The sequence below is a fragment of the Nelumbo lutea genome, chromosome 5, assembly GCF_056320005.1.
Source record: "Nelumbo lutea isolate HS-2025 chromosome 5, American lotus-T2T, whole genome shotgun sequence".
NCBI lineage: Eukaryota > Viridiplantae > Streptophyta > Magnoliopsida > Proteales > Nelumbonaceae > Nelumbo > Nelumbo lutea.
Window position 1 is genome coordinate 24,097,460 of NC_142688.1, and position 17,240 is coordinate 24,114,699.

General features: G+C 36.1%; 1 protein-coding gene across 6 annotated transcripts in view; it reads right to left on the reverse strand.

The window, feature by feature from the left end:
* Positions 1-17,240, reverse strand: part of LOC148851042 (vacuolar protein sorting-associated protein, putative (DUF1162)) — a 92,636-nt gene that overhangs the window by 45,866 nt on the left and 29,530 nt on the right. For all 6 annotated transcript variants that reach the window (XR_016099292.1, XM_088944885.1, XM_088944884.1 and 3 more), the window contains 6 exons: positions 16,015-16,141; positions 10,782-10,906; positions 8,564-9,228; positions 8,331-8,448; positions 8,122-8,238; positions 3,731-3,825 (listed from right to left, as the gene is read on the reverse strand). Coding sequence is in view for 5 of the 6 variants with exons in the window: in XM_088944885.1 (XP_088801011.1) it covers positions 3,731-3,825; positions 8,122-8,238; positions 8,331-8,448; positions 8,564-9,228; positions 10,782-10,906; positions 16,015-16,141 (1,247 nt within the window). In the remaining variant the exon portion in view is untranslated. The remainder of the gene's footprint in view (positions 1-3,730; positions 3,826-8,121; positions 8,239-8,330; positions 8,449-8,563; positions 9,229-10,781; positions 10,907-16,014; positions 16,142-17,240) is intronic.

Below are 17,240 nucleotides of genomic sequence, written 5' to 3' on the forward strand. Positions count from 1 at the left end.
TGAAAACTCAAAAAAATAGATAGAAAAAATTATACAAAAAAAACATAAATTTGTCTATAAAATGTGTGCACATCTCTAATATTTATATTTATTATATTAATAAAAAATGATAAATAATAAGTATTTTTATTAACAATGAAAATGAAATGCAAAATTTTAATCCACTAGTACACCAAGCTTTGATTACTTATTTTTTAATGGGTTCTGACAAGGATATTGAGATTATTATTGTTATCTGAAAATCCACATGCAACACGTGCATATTTACTAGTCTATCAAAGGGAGGTAAAATCACATTGCTGAAAAGTGTTTCGTCATCAATTCAAAAATTCCAACTTATTTTCTGTGGAGGGGGTGGGAGGAGGAAGAGAAGAATCATTAATTGGAAAAAAGGTATGCTTAGCAAAACAAAGGGTGTTGGGGGTTGGGTTGGGCATCAGAAAGATCAAGTTAGTGAACCTGGCCCTTTTTGGCAAATGATTCTGAAGGTTCGACACTTAAAAGTGGAAATTTGTGGAGGACGGTTATCGAAGCAAAATAAGGGCTGAGGAATCTAGGCTGGGACCCTGAGGAAGCTAATGGACCCCTTGGCTGCTCTAATTGGAAAAGATTTGAGAGAAGTTATGTTGAGTTTTTAAAAGACATTAAGTATAAAGTGAGAGGTAGGAAAAAGGTGAGGTTTTGGACAGATGTTTGGTGTGGAAAGAGTCTTTTATTGGAAGAGTTCTCAACCTTGTACAATATTGCTAGCAATAAGGATGCTTTAGTGGCAGATTATATGGATATTACCAATTGTCAGGTGGTTTGGTGTCCAGCCATGAGAAGGAATTAAATGATTGGGAGACTAACAATTGGGTGGAGTTGCTCAAATGCATTGAACAAGGTACACCCCAACATAGCTTGTTTGGATACTAGAGTCTAGAGGTGGGAGAGCCCAGGGTTGTGCTCCATCAGATCTTTCCTTGAGAAGATTTATCAGAACACTGATTCTGGTTTTCCTAGCAGGAAGATAATGGGTGCCTCACATTCCTTCCAAGGCTGCCCTTTCAGTGTGGACTGCAGTCTTAAATAAATGTCTCACTTGAGACAGCCTCACCACGAGGGGGATGCAGATTGACTCAGTTCTTTGTGTAATTTGTTGCATGGAAGTTGAGACTGCAGATCACTTTTTGTGTTCATTGTCAGATGGCATGGTCATGTTAAGGTTTCTAAAGCTGTTTAGGTAGTCGTATGTATCCCAGACAGGTTGAGAGTTCGATTTCTATGCTGGAATAAAATTAGTTTATCAAAAATAAAAAGAAAATGAAATGGAAATGGAAAATGGTGTGGAGTTGTATTCCTGCATCTATCTATCCTATGGAATATTTACAAAGAAAGGAACTCTCACATTTTCAGGAATGTGGCTTACAGCAATAAGGAGTTGTTGGCCAGGATAACTGGAACGGTAATATCATGGTGCCTAGTCCACAAAGAATTTTTTGGTGTGGTCCACAACTCTATGTTGGATTTTTTACAAGTAAATAGAATTTTTTATTAATGAAAAGGAAAAAACAATCTCAACAGGTATCAAGGTAACACCAAGAAACTATAACAACTCAAAACAAGTAATCAGAATTACAAGCTTGTAACTCAAGCACATCCCAAAATCCATCCCCCAAATCTGTTCTGCTAACTTGTGCAAATTCAGGAAGGATTAGCACCCAATCGACACTGTCTTGCCACTCCATTTTGGATGCTGAACAGATGTATAAATATACATAGATAGATACAGTCGTAATTCCCCTTGTATGGAATCTTTTTGTACTCAGGTTTTACTTTTAATGAATATGCATTACCTTTTCTAAAAAAGTCAAGATAAGACCCCTCAACTATCCTTCCATTTATCTTTCTTTCTTTGTGCTTATTTTCTGTTTCACTCAGTTCATTTACTTAGTTTTGTTCTCTTAACCTTGAAACCTATTCCTAATTCCAATCATCACTCTCTTTCATTCACTAATCACTCACATCCTTTATCATCTATCTACTTGAAAAAACCTACCCTTTATAGCCTCTTTGAATTCTTTTCTCAATCTTAGTCTTTGACGTGAACAGCCTCCCTTCAAGTGGTTGTCCAACAGAAAAAACAAACTATGTATTTTGCTCAAGGAATTGAGCTTAAGCTTGTAAAATATGTATTACCATTTTCTGATTGGTAACCAGAAACATTATTAATATGTGAAAAAGAATGTCTTACAGTACATGTGCAAGTAAGAACTAATGGATTTACTGATCTTCGGAAAACCACATAAAAAGCATAATCAGTACAAAGCTGATGATAATTGCAATCACAATCTGGAAAAAGCAAACCAACAGACAGTATTTACCGTCATATACATGTCATATTAATAGCTAGATTATTTCATCAGATTAACTTCGGAACTTCAATGTCAAGAAATTTCTTTTCAATACTATTTCACACCCAATAAATGGTTATGTAATACTAGAATACTATCCTAAGGTGTTCCTTCAGGACATCATCATCATCATCATCATCTAAGCCTTGTCCCAATTATATGGGATTGGCTACATGAATCCTGTTTCGCCATTCCATTCTGTTCTAAGGTGTTCATTCAGGACAATGATTAAAATTTTGTAATGTCTATATTTACTCAATTCACTATTTGGTTTCATTTGCATGGTTCATATTTAATCAATTATTTATGAATTCAAGAGAGTCATGCCTAATTTAGCTATGCAATTGGAAAGTTTCTTAGTTCTTGAATCTTTGGGATACTGTTGTTCTTTTCTTTTCTTTTTTCTTTTTTTTTCCTTTTTTTCTTGGCTGTGAAGCCACTATTCTCATTATTCTTTTTTTATCAAAAGTTGATGAAAAAAATATAATACCAAGGAGAAAATGGAAAGCGCCAATATTTGACAACTCCAACAGAAGAAACTTTTAGAAGAAAAGGGTGAAGGAAAAAATCATGCTACATATGGTTAGACGCTGAAGAAGATCAACAAATTAGAGTGGATGAGGGTAGGTTAGAATGCTTGGAACATGTTTGAACTCAAGGCAGAGAGAGGCAGGGGTATTAGGAAGCTTGAAAGATAAATTTTGCAAGGTACAAGTGGAAGAGAGAGGAGTGGGACTTGGGAGGAATATGTGAAATGCCTGTATGTCATTTGATTTTTGGAAGAGGGCAATTATGAAGGGTTTGTTTTATTTTCTGCATTGCTAGATTAGATTGGAATTCTGGGTTTTCTCTGTATGAAGGTTGCTATTTTGAGACAGTTTGTGCCTTTTCTTATGCAGGACTCCTTGTATAGCAGCTGGTATAGATCTTTGTGCTTTGCCTTGTTCTATAGTCATCTTTTCCTTTTTTTTCTGGGTAGGCAGAGGGAGGTAGGAATCTTTTATTAAAGGGCACAATTTAGGCCAACTTAGTCAGGGTGCTTGGTGTTTTTGTGGTCTTATGAGTTATGAATACTGCTGTGTTACAGTGTAGAGGCAAGATGTTTTTTGCCATTTTCTCTTTTGTTATAATTGCTGCTATTGTTATTTCCTTTGCCAATAGATGTCTTTTTACTTTCCAAGCATGAAGGGCATCCTTCTGCCGTTATCTTTCTTTTCTTCTTTTGTCTTATTATATAATTCCTTATTAATCAAAAAGAGAAGCTAAGAATTTGTATAGGAAAATATTGTAAGCATATTGAGAGAGAGAGAGAGAGAGTGAGTGGGAGAGAGAGAGACCTTAAGAAAATTGAAGTGGAATGCTTTCCAGCTACTGTAATATACTGATTATCATAAAAGTGACAAAGTAGGTTAAGGCTTGACTGGTTTTCCACCTGCCATCATAGAAACTATAAATCATGTCTCAAAGAAAATCAGGCTCAAGTTCAAATTGGATTTTTGTGCATTGAGATTGAAGGAAGAGAGCAGTAAAAACGAGAGAAATGACTCCCTAGCTAAATACACAAATCCAACTTCTTTTTGTTTTTATCAATAACCGCATAATTCATTAAAAAAGGCCAACTTCTATAGAATCAAACCAGTACTGGCATAAAATAAAAGTAATAACAAGCAAGAAGAAGACATGTAGATTACCAACCAAAAGGCCCAAGATTAAAAAAGAAAAAGAAATGAAAAACAAAATATAAAAAGTGAGCTAGCCCCTAACCCCCTTGAGCTGGAGTCTAGGTACCAATCATGTCATGGTCGACAAGGGAGTGTCAATTCAAGGTATGCGTTCCTGCAGAGCTGCCAAAACATCCCATTTAAGAGGGGCCTAAAATATCTACCACCAAAAGTTACATGATTTAAACAAAATATTGTAGATTTTCCACTTATACATCTCAAATTTTGATAGGCTCAGTTTGGGTAAAGTGAAAATACAAATATGTACACTACAAATACAAGGTTTAGATAAAACATATACAAGCTTTTGCACTGTACATATTTGTATTTGCACTATTCCCAAACTGAGCCTTAATAATTACCTTAAAACTTGAAAATTCCAATACAAACTTGTTAACTTTTTGTGAGAATGAAAAATGATTTCACTGAAGTCACATTAAGTACAGTATTTTAAGACAAGAAACAGTATGGTAATAAATATTTCCTCTCTTCCCGTAGATGTAGGTTCCAAGATAAACCACATTAAATTTGTGCGTTCTTCACTCTCTTCTACATATTATTTTTTGTTATATCATATTTCTATTTCTTGCATAAAGGTTGGCATGGTATCAAAACAATGAGTAAAGAAGTTTGATTATCAAGAGTTCTCGCATGTTTTGAAGTTGTATTCTGGTGTTGTAAAAGAGGAGTTTTGATCTATTCTGTAGTGCCAATCTGATTCAATTTGATATTAGATTTTCAATGCCCAATTATCCTTTCTCCTTGGGTTATCACCAATGCCAATCAAGGATTAAAGTATTGGTAACGAGTAACGTATCGGACCACTTGGATATGGATACGGATATGGATACGGATATGCTTTGGAAACACATGGATATGGATGAAAAAACATGGAGACGCTTGGATACATTAGGAAATGCATATAAATTCCATAAATATAATAATAACATTACATTTAAGGTTAAAATAGTCAAAAGTAATGTATAAATGCATAAGAAATGTATATTCTAAAATTCGAATGGTATTTGTGAATGAATATATTACAATTAATATAGCAGGATGCATAGAAATCATACCATTTTTATTGATAATGTATCAATCTAGAGTCCTAAAACATATTATATAAATTTTCACAAATTAATACATGTACAAAGCTATTATATATTTTCAATTGAAGTTCATGTCATGTCACAAAACACATGCAACTATTATATGTAATTATTATATCAATTATTTCTTATTTTTATATTTTTACATTTTAACATTAACAAAATAATCAACTAAAAATTAATTCTCAAACGTTTGGTAGATAATATTTTTATTTTTGTAAACAATAAAACTGTTACTATAAAGTGTAATTAAAATACCAACTAATAATTTATAAAAATATATAATCTTAACTTAAACTATCTCAAAGATACTAAAATTTCTAAGATACATATTGTATGCAAATTCATAATTTTTAATTACTAAAATTATTATATTATTATTAATATTTTTATTTTTCTAATTTAATGAAATAAATTATCATTCTTTTTATTTAATGCAAATTAAAATATTAATCAATAATTTATAAAAATTTTAAGATACATTTCAAATTCAAATTTATAAATTTTAAGTACTAAAATTATTATTCTATTATTAATATTTTTATTTGTATAAATTTTTTAGATTAAAAACCTTTTGGATATGAATGTGGATTTGAGAAATTATTTACTCCATTAGTTTAAAAAATATTAATTTGAATAATATTATTTCATCTTTACTTGGAATTGTTGAACATAAATATATGTTATTTGTTAGGACTACATGTAGGCTTTAAATAAAGAATTATTTTATTTCACTTACTAACCAAAGCTAACGGTTGTCTTAATGGCATACGGATGTGTTCAAGTCTAATGCGTAGGGTGATTTGGGTTCAAACCGCGTCAGCCACAGTTATTTTAAATTAGACGCGCGAAAGTGTGAAAACACGAATCACCCGTGTATTGGTCCATATCGGCATGTATCAACCAACCAATACAATACAATACAATCCGATACGGATGTGTATCGCTCCGATACGAACGATTCAAGGGATACGTACCTATTTGTAGCATTTCCCATATCTCCTATGACTGATACCGATACGACACGCCTCGTATCGAGCATAAGGTGTCGATGTTTAAATCCTTGGTGCCAATTTGTATGATGATTAAATTCCAGTCAGTTTTAAAATAGTGTTCTTTGATTGGATTGGATTTTCCCCCTTTTAGGAATAATTGGATTTTCCCTTGGCCAATTATGATATGGTGATCTGAGATTTGTTTTGTTTTTATAACAAAGGAGCTACAAAGGGAAGGACCGTAGCACTTATATCCTTTTTTGGTTTGAAAGTACCCCAAAAAGACACATTTAAGAGCACGAGCATCCAACTTATCCAACTCCGGACCCAAACAGTGAACAAAACAAACACAACCAAAAACATGTGGAGGCAAAGGGAACAGAGATTGAGAAGGAAAGACAATAGAGAAGGGAGAGGTGCCACTTAACACATGGGAAAATGTCGATTCCGGTAAAATTTCGTGTCGCTACCCATGGAAATGGAAATATGTCATGCAAAAATTAGGGAAGTTAGGGACATTTGCCCCTAAATCAAATAAAGTTCTCTTTTGCTGATCAAAAAAAAATAGGGACATTTTAAACCATGCTGATAACATTGAAATCACCCCTTAAACACCAAGAATCTTCCCATAATCCCTTACAACAACTCCTCCCAAAACAAAGCCCTATCTCTATACAAATTAGGGCCATAAACATTCGTCAAAACTCATTCTCTTCCATCCGATACTCTTTTTATTTTTAGGGAGACTGAAAATTGGCCTATGAACTCCTCTAGATAATCCATTTCTTCATTCCTCCAGATGACAAGAATCCTTCTAAGGCCCCCAATGAAGGTTTAAAAAACCAGCTAAGACCCCTAACACCCTAGATACTCCTAATCCATTTTCTATCAATTACTAACAATTTGGTCTCATGGATCATTACCAGGTCTAGTTTTTTTTTTCTAAAAACATCCATGGTCATTCTCTTTTTTTCACTTCCTAATCCTCTTGCCTTCCAACTTATTATTTTCATTCAGTAGCTTAAGAGTCCCTGAATTGATATCACCAAAATCACTTCCCTTTCCTTCTTTCCTTCTTTCTGTTTTCCTCCTCATAATTTATTCCCCATTTTAGTTTCTCAGTCTCACTCTTTTTTCTTTTCTTCGGTTTACCATTTTCCTCAGGTACAACTTTTGTTGCCCCAACCTTCCTTTCCTCTACTTTTTTGTCTGCTTCCCTTTCTTTCCTTTCTTGATCTAAATTCAGCTCTCCTTTCTTAATTTCACCCAGGTATAGCTTAGGTTCCTAAACTTGGGTAGCAAGGTGATCTAACCCAGAACCCAATGACTCTTTCTCTACCTCTAGGGCTGCTAGATTAGGTTCAGAATTCTTCCCCTTTCTTCTTCTACACTGCTGTCCCGGAGATTCCCAACCCCTAATTCATTGGCACTTGGAATATAAGCATTATGGGAAGGCAAGGCTCCAGGTGGTCCTACAAGAACATAGGGAGCATCATTAAGGGTAGAGGGGGAAGGAACAGGGTTAGAGACTCCCTGTTCCAATAGGGTGGGGAAAAGCTTGTGAAGAATTGAGGACACAAAAGAAGGAGATGCAAGAGAAAACACCCTTTGGACAAGGAAACCATATTCTCCTGTCATGCTTAGAGGCATCTAAAACCACCTTCTCAAAATTTTGCAATGATTCAACAACAGCTTGAAGTTCATGTTCCCTTAGACCTCTTCTAAAACCCTAGTCCCATTCTATCCCTTCAAAGGAAGGAGACAAAAAGGAAAAAACATGAAATTAGTTCATGAACCATTAATTGATCAAAATAAACATGTATGTACTGTGTCTTGACTGAGAGAAATTTTCTATTTTCACTTCGTATCAACAAGTAGAAAGTAAAGCAAGCTAGAGGAGAACCTTGCAGAAATTGGCAAAGATAACTGAGCTTCTCACTGCATATGGGCCAGCCAAATTCAATTTTCCTACCACAAATAGAAATATGTCCAGTGCACGCTCAGTCAGAGATATGTCCATCTGCCAATATGCAACATGATGAACTGTTAGAACTGTATAAAGCACTATTCAAATATATAAATAAAAATAATTTCACAAATCAAGATTCTAACCTGTTTCATTCTAAAATAAAAATGAACAGGCACTCCTTGAGAGACACTTTCTGAACCCTGAGATGCAAATCTAGAGCGGTAGAAAAGAAACATATTAACAGGGTGAACAACTTCCCTCCTGCAAGTCAAAAAGAAAATGTTTAAGCAGGGAATTCCTCTTGTACAGTTGTACCTCTGCTAAGATTATAAGAAACAGGAGGTTACGACCAATTCAGTTCTCCTTGAATACTCACCATGAGTTTCTTTGGGAATCAAAGTGATAAATAATTGCAGTACATGTACATATAAGTCTGGCTTTAGAAGGTAAAACTTGTATAACAAGTTGAATGTTATCAACACACGCCTGGAGGAGTGGGAAATTATCATTTGCATCTGGAAGTTCATGAACAATGGTGAGAGTAATCTTGTTGAAAGTAACATTTATATGTGGGAGATTGATAGCCTGCTCAGAAGTTTGCTCTCTGTCTACAAGTGAACCCTGCTGAGTATCAGTTTCATGAATCTCTGTGGAGTGTTTATCTAACCTGAAAACATTGTTTACTGGCAAAAAATCATTGAACACTTTCACTTTGAATGGATTCCCAAGCTTCCTAACAAATTCTGGAACCCCATCAATAAAAGCAACAGCGGAATCACACTTATTCACAAGGTAAAAAATGTTTTTAGTATAGTTATTGTAAGGTTCCAGGTCATTAGCACTGTCATAACTCTCAGGCTTGTAAGCGAGTAGCCTCCAAAGTGCCCACCCACTATCTTTAGTGCTAGAAATGTCAACAAAACCTGATCCTGGGCGATAGTTCAAACGCAGTGGCTCCCCAGAATCGCTTTTAGCATACAATGATGTCAAGGAAAACCATGCCACCGGCAACCTCCACATACTTTGTTTGTGGTACTTGACCTGAACATAAGCTTGTTTTAAAAAGTCATGGTCAAGGAAGCTTCACAAAACATATGAAAATACATAAATTTAAATAGGAATACAAGATATTTGTGATGTATCCCAACATGAATCTTATTTAGAAATGTATTTTTAGAATTATTTTAACACATGTTACCTTTTAAAAGCCAGATACCACATGTAATTTGTAAGTTCGATCATATTAGTCAAAAAAATTACTTAAAAATTCAAACCAATTAACTCCCTTGAACTTGCTAATATATGGTTCTCAAGACCAATAATACAGGTGCTCTTTCGGTAATCCACACCCTTCATGAATTGGAGGTGTTCATCCAAGAGGTAAAGATTCTTCAGGCATATTCTGGATCAGTGAGGTGGGGCAAGTTCATTTAAGCAGAAGCTTATACCCCTTCTGAAAGGTTCCTCATCTTCCCATCTACTCAAGGTAGAGATAGATTGGGATTTTTAAGTGGTGGTGAGTTGGAAAAGAGAAGGAGCTGATCATCCTGAGGTTTATCAGCATCATATTAGAGTATCTTGTTCTACTGGATTAGGACTTGGGATATATGCTAATTATCTAGCTGACTCTTTGGCTAGAAGTGGTCACAAGGAATATTGGTTAGAGATTGTTTATCATATCAGGGAGATGGCCATCCTGGGTGCATGGGGAAGCCGTAATATGACAGTCTATGATTTCCAGGTATTTCTGTATTCCATTATTGCACCTCTCTTATTTTGATTGTGATTGTATAAAATTTGTTGATCTTATTACTGATCAAAAAAAATGATTGGGGGGTTGTAAATTTGACAAAGATATGGAATACATAAAGAAAAAGAAATCAAGTATTGATTTACAGTATGAAATCCAGAATTCACACACTTGTATTCCTGGATTCTTAGAACATTATTAAGGTGCACAATCACCTTGTAATTTATGTTTTGTAAGAAATTAGTTGTTTTCCTTCTTAAAGTGAAGCCTCTTGACCTTCTCTTTTTTAATCTCATGTTTCTTCTTATTATTAAGAAAAGGGGTGCACAAGGTATAAGAAGTTGGCTGTTTTCCTTCGAACTTCCAATTCAGTCAGTATCTTCCAAAAATTACCCCACTCACATTCAGTCCATACACTGCTAAGTGCCAACAGCACCCACCTAAATTGATGGCACATGTCTGAACGCAACAAACAAAGAACATCATAGTTAACAGCGTCATTATATTATTGCAGGAGAGATAGCACTAAATTCTTGTAGCCTCAAGATTAATTCATAGTAAGGAGTAGTTGTCTTTTATTGCTCCTTTAGAGTTGTCCTTCACCAGTAAGAAGGGTAGTCTTGATAGTTATAAAGGGAAACTTTTATAACTAGATTTGGAGAATTGTTGTTGAATGAAATCAAGATTTTCCATGAAACGGAAACATAATACCAAAACCTTATGTTCAATTTAACAAACCAGATTTACCCGAGAGATATATTTCATCAGAGTTAAATTCATATTTCATGAAGAGAGAGAGAGAGAGAGATTCATTCAAATGAAATGTAAAGCAATAGACTCCTACCCTGAAAAGAGCCCTTTCTCCAACAAGAGAATGGTGGAGCACACCAACTAAGCAGTATTTGTTTTCTGTTGCTTCAACAGCAAAATACATGTGCTGATCAATGTCTTGGATTGCAACAATAGATCCTGAGAAAATGATGAGCTTTATTTAGTTTTAGGTTCCTGAATGTACAACAATAACACCAATAGTACAAACAAAAGAATGACATAATCATCAAACAAGAGCGTCCTCCGTAAGGATGCATGCATATGTTTACTGTAATTTGTAAGTAGCTTTGGGGCTGCCTTTTTTTCGTGAGATAGATGACTTTTTAAAATTTTATTAATGTAGAAAAATAGTAGATTACAAAGTTGGACAGCCTCACTTTGCCAAGCCATTTGCTAAACCATTTGCAGACCAAGGGGTTTGTTGAAGATTAATTAGTTTTATGATGTTTTTCTGAGTAGATGTTTTATGTTAGTTGTTAGATAGGAGGTGGGGACCACAGTAGTTATGTGAGTCCAAATTTTATTATGTTTTTGAGTGTTATATATAATGTTTTATGTTTTGCCACCCTATAAGGGCATAGTTGTCTCTATACTGTTCTATTATTTTAGTATAAATAATAAGTAAAGGGGGCGGACAGATTATTGCTCTCTTTTCTTTCCAACTTCTCTTCTTCTCTTCTTCTCTTTTTCTCGTCTTCTCCTTCTCTCTTCAAGAAACTACTTTTCTTTTATATTTTTTAATTCAGCAGATTTCTACTTGGAATTAGAGCATCGGCTAGGGTTTCTTGAAGCATTCTCATGCAGCCCTAGATCAGCAGACTGCATGAAGTAGTAAAGGGTTGATCAATCTGCTATAGATTGCCCAGTTCATGGAGTTTTTGGTGGGATCTAGTCATCAGGAAGGTGATCTACTGTTCGGCATCAAAATCAGGAAGAACTGGAGTACGGGAAAGAGTCCCAGAAAAGTTGGGACTCTTTGTTTTTATCTGATCTTGGGTGACCAGGTATTGTTAGTTTTCTTTTGATTTTCTGAAGAGGGCAGTATGGTTTCTATAATTTTCTAGGCATCCTGGAGTGATCGATTCACTTTTCTCTCTGCTGTGTAGTGTGGGGATGAGAGAGATTTCCCTCCAACTAGGGTTTTCTTCTTCCGGAAGGGTTGATTTCTGTGTGTGTGATATTAAATTATTTTTTGAACGTCTCCAATCTATTTTTTTCTTATTGTTGAACTAATTGAAGTAAAATGGAGAGTTGGAATACCGAGATGAAATTTACCGGTACCGTGGGACTGGGTGTTGGAGGTAGTGATATTTTTGGGTCTGGGATCATTACTATAGTAAAACTTGATGGTACAAATTATTTAGAGTGGGCATAATCAGCTAAGATGGCTATTGGTGCCCGTGGAAAATTAGGATATCTCACTGGGGAGGAGAAGAAACCTGATACAGACTCTTCCCAATGGGTGCAGGAGAATTACATGGTAATGTCCTGGCTGTGCAATTCTATGTTACCTCATATTGCAAAAAATTTCCTATGGGCTAATACCGCTAAGGAGATTTGGGACGGAGTGACTAAAACCTACTCTCAAAAGCAAAATGAAGCCAGAGCCTATCAGTTAAGAAATCAGGTGATAAGTATGAAATAGGAAGAAAAACCTCTTGTTGTGTATTTCTCCATGCTGAAAACCCTATGGCAGAAAATAGATCACTTAGAAACCATGGTATGGGAAAGTGTAAATGATGCAGCAACTTATCACAGACTGGTAGAGAGGAATAGGGTTTTTGAGTTCCTGGCAGGTCTGAACCCTGAATTTGACATTGTTAGGCAGCATATTCTTTCTAGGGAGGGTGTGACACTCTCTCAGGCCTATGCCTTTGACTCTGGAGAGGAAAGTAGGAGGAATGTAATGCTGAAACAGCCTGGGATTGACTAGTCGGCTATGGTTGGTACAACAAAACCTAAGCCGAATGGAGACAGGGGGAGTAGTGAGACTAGACTAGAAGGGAAGATAAGAAGGACTTGGTGTGTGATTATTACAAGAAGCCTAAGCATACCAGGGACACTTGTTGGAAGCTTCATCCAAATCTTATGCCTATTTGGATAATAAACAAGAAGGGAAATGCAAATGTAGCCACTACAGGAGACTCTTCAGCCCCTCTCCCAAACTGATTGGGAATCCATTGCAATAGCAGCAGTGAGAACAGAATTGGAGAGTTTTGGACAACTTATGAGTGAGAAAGATTCATCTAACTCTAGCCTTCCAGATGGACAGCAAAATTGAGGAGCCAACTACACCACTTCCTTTGCACATACAAGTAGTTCATATAAAACTGCAAATCTTGCATCCACTTTAGGTAAGGAGGGACCTCCTTGGATTATAGACTCAGGAGCATCTGAGCATATGACTAGTGCCCCTACCATTTTCAGTTCCTATCAGTTGTGCTCTAGTAGAGGCTGAGTCTTTACAGCAGATGGTTCACATATGCCCATTGTTGGGAAGGGGATAGTTAGAGTGATTAATGATATAACTTTGTCTTCTGTTTTACATGTCCCTAGACTTCATACCAACCTATTGTCTATTAGTTCTTTGACAAAAATTTTGAATTGTTCCGTGACCTTTCTTCCTGATAATTGTGTTTTGCAGGATCTAGAGTCAAATAAGATGATTATGAGTGGTTGTGAGGTGAATGGAGTCTACCTTATGGATGAGATTCAGAGTCATCATGTTAGCGGCAACAGTAGTGGTGGATCAGAGTCAGTGAACCAGATTATGCTTTGGCACAATCGTTTGGGACATCTTTCTTTTAGTTCTTTGAAATGTCTTTTCCCAAAGTTGTTTGAGTCTGTTCAGTTATCTACTTTGGAGTGTGAGAGTTGTCAGTTATGAAAGCATTGTAGACAGTCTTTTAAACTAAGTAATAAAAGGAGTACTTCTGCTTTTAATATTGTTCACACTGATGTATGGGGGCCATATCATATCCCTTCCATGGGAGGATTCTGTTACTTTCTCTTGTTTGTGGATGATTATAGACGATATTCTTGGATATATTTGATGAGATCACATGATGAGGTTCCTAACTTGGTACGACAGTTCCACCAGATGATTCTTACACAATTTGGAATGAGAACTAAGGCTTTTAGATCAAATAATGCTAGAGAGTACTTCGAGAAGAACCTGACCACGTATCTCTTAGAACATGGTGTAGTTCATTAGAGTAGTTGTGCATATGCACCGCAACAGAATGGAGTTGCTGAGAGGAAAAACAGACACACTGTGGAGGTGGCAAGGAGTCGGATGGTGTGTGTTTTAGCTCCTGTGCAGTTCTGGGGAGATGCAATTCTTACAGCCGTGCATTTGATTAACAATGTTCATTCACGGAATTTGGGGTTTAAGGTGCGATTTAGCCTTCTTTTTCCAGATGGAGAGATATTTCATATACCTCTGAGGGTTTTGGGTTGTGTTTCTTTTGCTCACATTCTTAGCCCTCATTGCAAGAAATTGGATCCTAAGGCCATGAAATGTGTTTTTCTTGGGTATGCTCAGAACCAAAAAGGGTATTGCTGTTATGACCCAGTGTCGAGGAGCAAATTTGTCACTATGGATGTTACCTTCTTTGAATCCACATTCTTTTTCTCGAGTGGTTCTCCTCAGGGGGAGAGTTTTGGGGAGGAGAACCCACAATCTGTTCTTCTTCCTGATTCTATGGTGCCTCCATCAGTTTAGCCAGCATCTACATCAGTTCAACCAACACCTGCACCTCTAGTTTCATTACCTGAGCCACTACGGGCAACCTCACAGAAATATCAGTGCCCACAAATGATGGTGGGTTAGATCTGTTTTGAATGAGATTGGGGTGAAAGCAGAGGAACCTATGATGTTATACTATGACAATCAGGCTGCAATCAATATTGCCCACAATCCAATTCAGCATGATAGGACAAAACACATTGAAGTTGATAAACACTTTATAAGAGAAAGGGTAACAACCGGAGAAGTTTGTTTGCCTTATATCTTTTCAGAGTTGCAACTAGCTGATGTTCTCACTAAAGGGGTGGCAAGGAACAAGCTTGAGCATGATCTATGCAAGTTGGGAATGTGTGACATTTACTCCCAACTTGAGGGGGAGTGTTGAAGATTAATTAGTTTTATGATGATTTTTTGAGTAGATGTTTTATGTTAGTTGTTAGATAGGAGGTGGGGACTACAGTAGTTATGTGAGTCCAAATTTTATTATGTTTTTGAGTGTTATATATGCTGTTTTATGTTTTGTTGCCCTATAAGGGCATAGTTGTCTTTGTACTGTTTTATTATTTTAGTATAAATAATAAGTGAAGGGGAGCCCAAATTATTGCTCTCTTTTCTTTCAAACTTCTCTTCTTCTCTTCTTCTCTTCTTCTCTTCTTCTCTCTTCTCCTTCTCTCTTCCTTCTCTCTTCAAGAAACTACTTTTCCTTTATATTTTTTAATTCAGCAGATTTCTACTGGGTTCACTTTACAATCGCTCCTAGTTCATACATAAGTTCTTTGACCTCTCTAAGAGTTAGTCTGTAGTTTTTTGGGGATTTGGGAATAAATGAATATGAGAACATTCCATAATAAGGAAAGAGTGGCAGAAGGTAACCCATATGTGATTACCATCTTAGTGATCCACTTGATCCTGTTCTTAGGGATTTCCAAAGGAGTTGTGTCAAATTTGATCAGTAAAGATTGGTCAATGGCAACAATATTTTCATCCCAGAGTCCACAATGATTGGCTCTGCTAGAGGATCCCATAAAGCTGAACTTTGACATATACTGTTTAAGAAGTTTAGAAAGTTTAGGAGTTGGGATAGAAATGTGGCAGTTATCCTGTCTTATTCCGGTGTTATTGGCAAGGGAAATTTGGTTAGAGCTTAGTTGTCATCTCTTGTTCAAGGTCCTAAAACGCCATTCTCTATTTAGCCTGTTAGATTAGCAATACAAAACCTTTGGCATCCATCTTGACTCATTTCACTAGTTTCAAGATCAGCCTATTAGACTGCTAATGATCTAAATGGAGAGGGGGAATCAAGGAGTTGATGGTTTTGGAATCTTTCATTACACAAGTTTTTGCTTTCTGTATGTTCTGCAGGAGGGCTATAATTCAGAGTTCTGGTCATCCTTCTCTTTGTCTTTTGCAATGGACCCCCAGCGTTTCTGCCTATTTTACAATTATACCTATGTGAATGCAATTCATAGTTACAGATCTATTTATAAACACAAGGTACCATCAGGAATTGCATCCCCAGAATCATTCTCCCATGCTTGGTTCCTGGAACATTGTCTTTGTTTCAGATTGCTATCAGTCTTCACATTGAAAACTTCACAGAAGGGTGTGACAATGAACAAGACCATCTGAGGCAACCAAGAAGAAAAAAGATGAGCGCCACTAAGTAAGTCACACCTTAACTAACCAAATAAAAAATCAGGCAAATATTTACCATCTATAGATGGATATTGGTCAAAGAGCATAATCATAGAAATATTTAAGAAGGAATTTTCTTGGTAACAATAAATTAACAGTGAAGCATAGAGATAATTTTGAAATTGGTTTTCTCATACTTGAATAAAAAAATCAGAAAAAGATGTGTTTTCTGATGTAATTCAGAAAGAAAATGAAAAAAGTAAGAAGAAGAGAGAAGAAAGAAGAGAAAGGGGTGCGGTTGAATAAAAAATAGCTGCCCCACTAAATCTTATATATATATGACTCTTTACAAAAAGATGGAGTTACTCTAATACCCCTACTTAAAAAATAAAAGAAAAATAAATAAGGCCCAACTGGCCCAACTGGCCCAACTACCAAAACTGTAACATAAAGAAATAAATAGTAAAATAAAGTGTAGGGCTGGAACCACACACACACTAATAACCTATTAACTATCTTTACACTCCCCCTCAAGTTGGGAGTAGATATTTGTCATTCCCAACTTGTGTAAATCTGCCTCCAACTTGATTTTTGTGACTATTTTAGTAAAGAGATCAGCTAACTGCATGTCTCAAGCAATATAAGGAAGACACACTTCTTGAGATGCAACTCGCTCTCGGATAAAATGTTTGCCCACCTCGATATGCTTAGTCCTGTCATGCTGTATTGGGTTGTGGGCTATATTAATTGCAGATTGATTATCGCAATACAGCATCAGGGGTTTCTCATAATCAATTTCCAGCTCATCAAGCAAAGAATTCAACCATAACACTTTTGCAACACCATTGGCCATGGACCTATATTCAGCTTCAGCACTAGATCGAGCAACAACATATTGTTTCTTGCTTCTCCAGGAAACAAGATTTCCCCCCACAAATGCACAATACTCAGAGGTAGACCCTCTGTCATCAATACATCCAGCCCAATCAGCATCTATATATACTTCTATTTTCATGTGACCACCATTCCTGAAGAGTATGCCTCTCCCTGGGCATCTCTTCAAATAAGCAAGTAAGTATCCTTGCCACT